A 3,198-nucleotide genomic window follows, 5' to 3' on the forward strand; every position below is an offset into this window, starting at 1 on the left:
GTTAGTAAGAGAAGGCTCAATAGAATATGTGTGGAAAGACTTGGTTATCATGGATTGAGGACCACATGATTGGTGAGAGGTAAGAGAACTGTCAGTGTAGATGAAATGACCCAAAGAGAATAAGTGAAATTTGGCAATGACCTATAACATGTATTTATTGTTTTAGTTTGGTTGTAATTAGAGTGAACTTGATCATCTTACCAGTCTTACCTAAAAATAATGGAAGCATAAATAATCAAGATAATATTCATCAACATTCTTTGGTTTTTATCCAATGTTTTCTTTTATATAAAACTGCAGTGTATAAATTGTTTATATTCTATACATCAAAACACCACATTCTATGTCAAAGCAAATTTAGAACAAAAGTCAGTTATTGGGGTAGAAATTTAGAGATAAAAAGCAGAATTTGAGAGTAATGTTTTTATTTAAATAACTCTTCTCTGATACCAAAAGTAAAATAGGCACCTAGTCATAACAGTGAAAGAGAACATTCCAGTCTTATACACATGGTCTTCAGACTGTCTAACTATCAAATTTCTTATAGCTATTTATTTCCATTTAACAGGATACAACATGCCAAGCCGAGTCTTTGGATTCAACCTGTGGATGGGGAAAAATTATATGAAACAAAAGGATCTTATAACACTCGAAAATATACCATCACACAAGTGGTCTTTTATAATCCTATAGTTTAATCTATTTCAGAGAAAAAATATGACAAAGAAAATAATGGGAAAAAAAAGATGTGACAAAGTACAAGAGGCTATAAAAGTACAAAACTGTAGTAGAGTTAATATTTAAAGAAAACATTCTCTTAACAAGATGCATGATGCACATCAATAGAGCTGAGACTGCCAGAGTTTTGACAAAAGTCCTGATTAAGTTAAAGAAGAAAATGACAATTGTTTGCAGTGATTGGGTTTTCTATGAGATTGTGAAATGTCTATGAGATTTCACACAGATGTCAGTTCACTGTCATTTGTGTTTTTGAAGAGATTAATAGAAGTATAAGTCAGCAATGAGAAATCAGACATCATTAACTACATTTATACTTTTGGGACTTTCAGATAATCCTGAAATGCAGACTCTGATTTTTATATATCTGTTTGTTAGCTACATATTGAGCATGACTGGGAACCTGCTTATCATTATACTGACTTTCCTGGACTCCCACCTTAAAACTGCCATGTACTTTTTCCTCAAAAACTTCTCCTTTTTAGAGACTTTATTCACCACAGTCTGTATTCCCAGATTCCTATATAGCTTGTCAACTGGGGACAAGACTATTTCCTATAATGCTTGTGTTACTCAACTATTTTTTGCCATCTTGTTTGGGGCTACAGAATTTTTTCTTCTGGCCATTATGTCATATGATCGCTATATAGCTATCTGCAAACCCTTACACTATGTTTCCATCATGAGTAGCAGAGTCTGTGGGTGGCTTGTTATCTGCTGTTGGATAGCAGGTTTTTTGGTCATATTCCCACCACTTTGCCTGGGCTTAAAACTAGAATTCTGTGACTGTAATGTCATTGATCATTTTGCCTGTGATGCTTCTCCTTTGCTAAAGATCTCTTGTTCAGACACATGGTTGATAGAGCAGATGAGCATTGCCCTCGCTGTGCTGACCACCATTGTGACACTTCTGTGTGTAGTCCTGTCCTATGTGTACATCTTCAAGACCGTCATGAAGTTCCCTTCTGCCCAGCAAAGAATGAAGGCCTTTTCCACCTGTTCGTCTCATATGGTTGTGGTTTCCATCACATATGGTAGTTGCATTTTCATCTATATCAAACCTTCAGCAAAAGATGAAGTGGCAATTAATAAGGGCGTGTCAATGCTTAATACGTCAGTTGCCCCCTTGTTAAACCCATTTATTTATACTCTGAGGAATAAGCAAGTGAAACAAGCTTTCAAAGACTTAATCAAAAGAATGTCATTGATCTCAAAGAAGTAAAAGAATGTCGAAGTTAAGTTTTCAATTTATCAGAATAGGCCATAAGCCCTGTAAATCAAAGTCTTACATCTTTGTTATTTTATCTCTCCCTTGTCCCCAGTGCATTAGAGTCCTGTTATTCTTGAATTAAGGGACCCAAATTAACTTTTCACTTTTTTTTGTCATTACAAATAAGCTTTCTCTAATGCAAACAATGTAACCTAATCACTTGTACCCTCATATTAATCTGAAATTTATTAAAGTATGCAACAATATAGATCTTAGTCTGTTTTGTGCAACTGTAGCAGAATACCTGAAACAGGGTATTTATAATTTATAATTTAACAGATATGTATTGGCTCATTATTCTTGAGGCTGTGTTGTCCAAGATTAATCTGCTGGTGTCTGGGAAGGGCCTCCTTGCTGTGTCATTACAGGGCAGAAGGTGGTGGGCACCAGAGTGAGCGCACTCGTCAAGCTCTTCACAAGGAGAGTGCTCCATTTGTGAGTGTGCAGCCCTTCACCCACACACCTTCCATGGGACACCGCCTCCCAACAGTGCTGCACTGGGGATCAGGTTTTACCGTAAATTTTGGAAGGGACAAAAATAAAACACCCAAATGATAGCATTAGTTATTTATAAATTAAACACTATACACAGGAATATTTTATGCTGGAGCTCATCTAAATCATTTAATTGGTGAATGGGTCTTTGTGCTTGTGGATCTAAAAAGCAGAACATTATGTTTAACTTTGGGGAGGGCGGTTGTCAAGTGATCCTTTACTGAACGTTCTCCTTTGTACTTTTTCACCAGCCAGACATCCCACATCACCACTGATGGCGGTGGTGGCATCAACCTTGCAGCCCACAGACTGGGCAGTCCCCCGGGTCTCCTTAATGGTTCTAGAGAGTTCTCTGACTAACGATTGGTGCCACATCTGTCTAGCAATGTCAACAATCTCATCAAAAGTTATATTTCCATTGTATTTAATGTTTTTTGGTTTCTTTCTGTCTCTTGGTGGTTCCTTAAGGTATTTGATGATGGAGGCAGAAGGTGTCACTTAGATCTGGGCCTGTCTGTTCTGGATAGTCAGTTTCACTGTAATCCTCAGACAATTGCAGTTGCCTTGTGGGTGTCATTACCAACCTTTTTGGGAGGCCAATCTTAGGCACCAGGGCAGATGTGGCACTGACTGCACCAGGAGGGCCCCTCAGATACATGACTTTGATCTGGTTGGGGTCGAACTTAGGCAGATGG

At 37.7% G+C, this 3,198-nt stretch overlaps 1 protein-coding gene across 1 annotated transcript; it reads left to right on the plus strand.

The window, feature by feature from the left end:
* Positions 1–1,021: 1,021 nt before the first annotated feature.
* On the plus strand, positions 1,022–1,960 carry LOC100960590 (olfactory receptor 6C2-like). The gene has a single exon (XM_012805557.1). It carries the CDS (start codon positions 1,022–1,024, stop codon positions 1,958–1,960), a length of 939 nt encoding a protein of 312 aa, XP_012661011.1.
* Positions 1,961–3,198: the final 1,238 nt, after the last annotated feature.

This window comes from Otolemur garnettii, unplaced genomic scaffold (assembly GCF_000181295.1).
Source record: "Otolemur garnettii isolate 467f Iridium unplaced genomic scaffold, OtoGar3 scaffold00043, whole genome shotgun sequence".
Taxonomy (NCBI): Eukaryota; Metazoa; Chordata; class Mammalia; order Primates; family Galagidae; genus Otolemur; species Otolemur garnettii.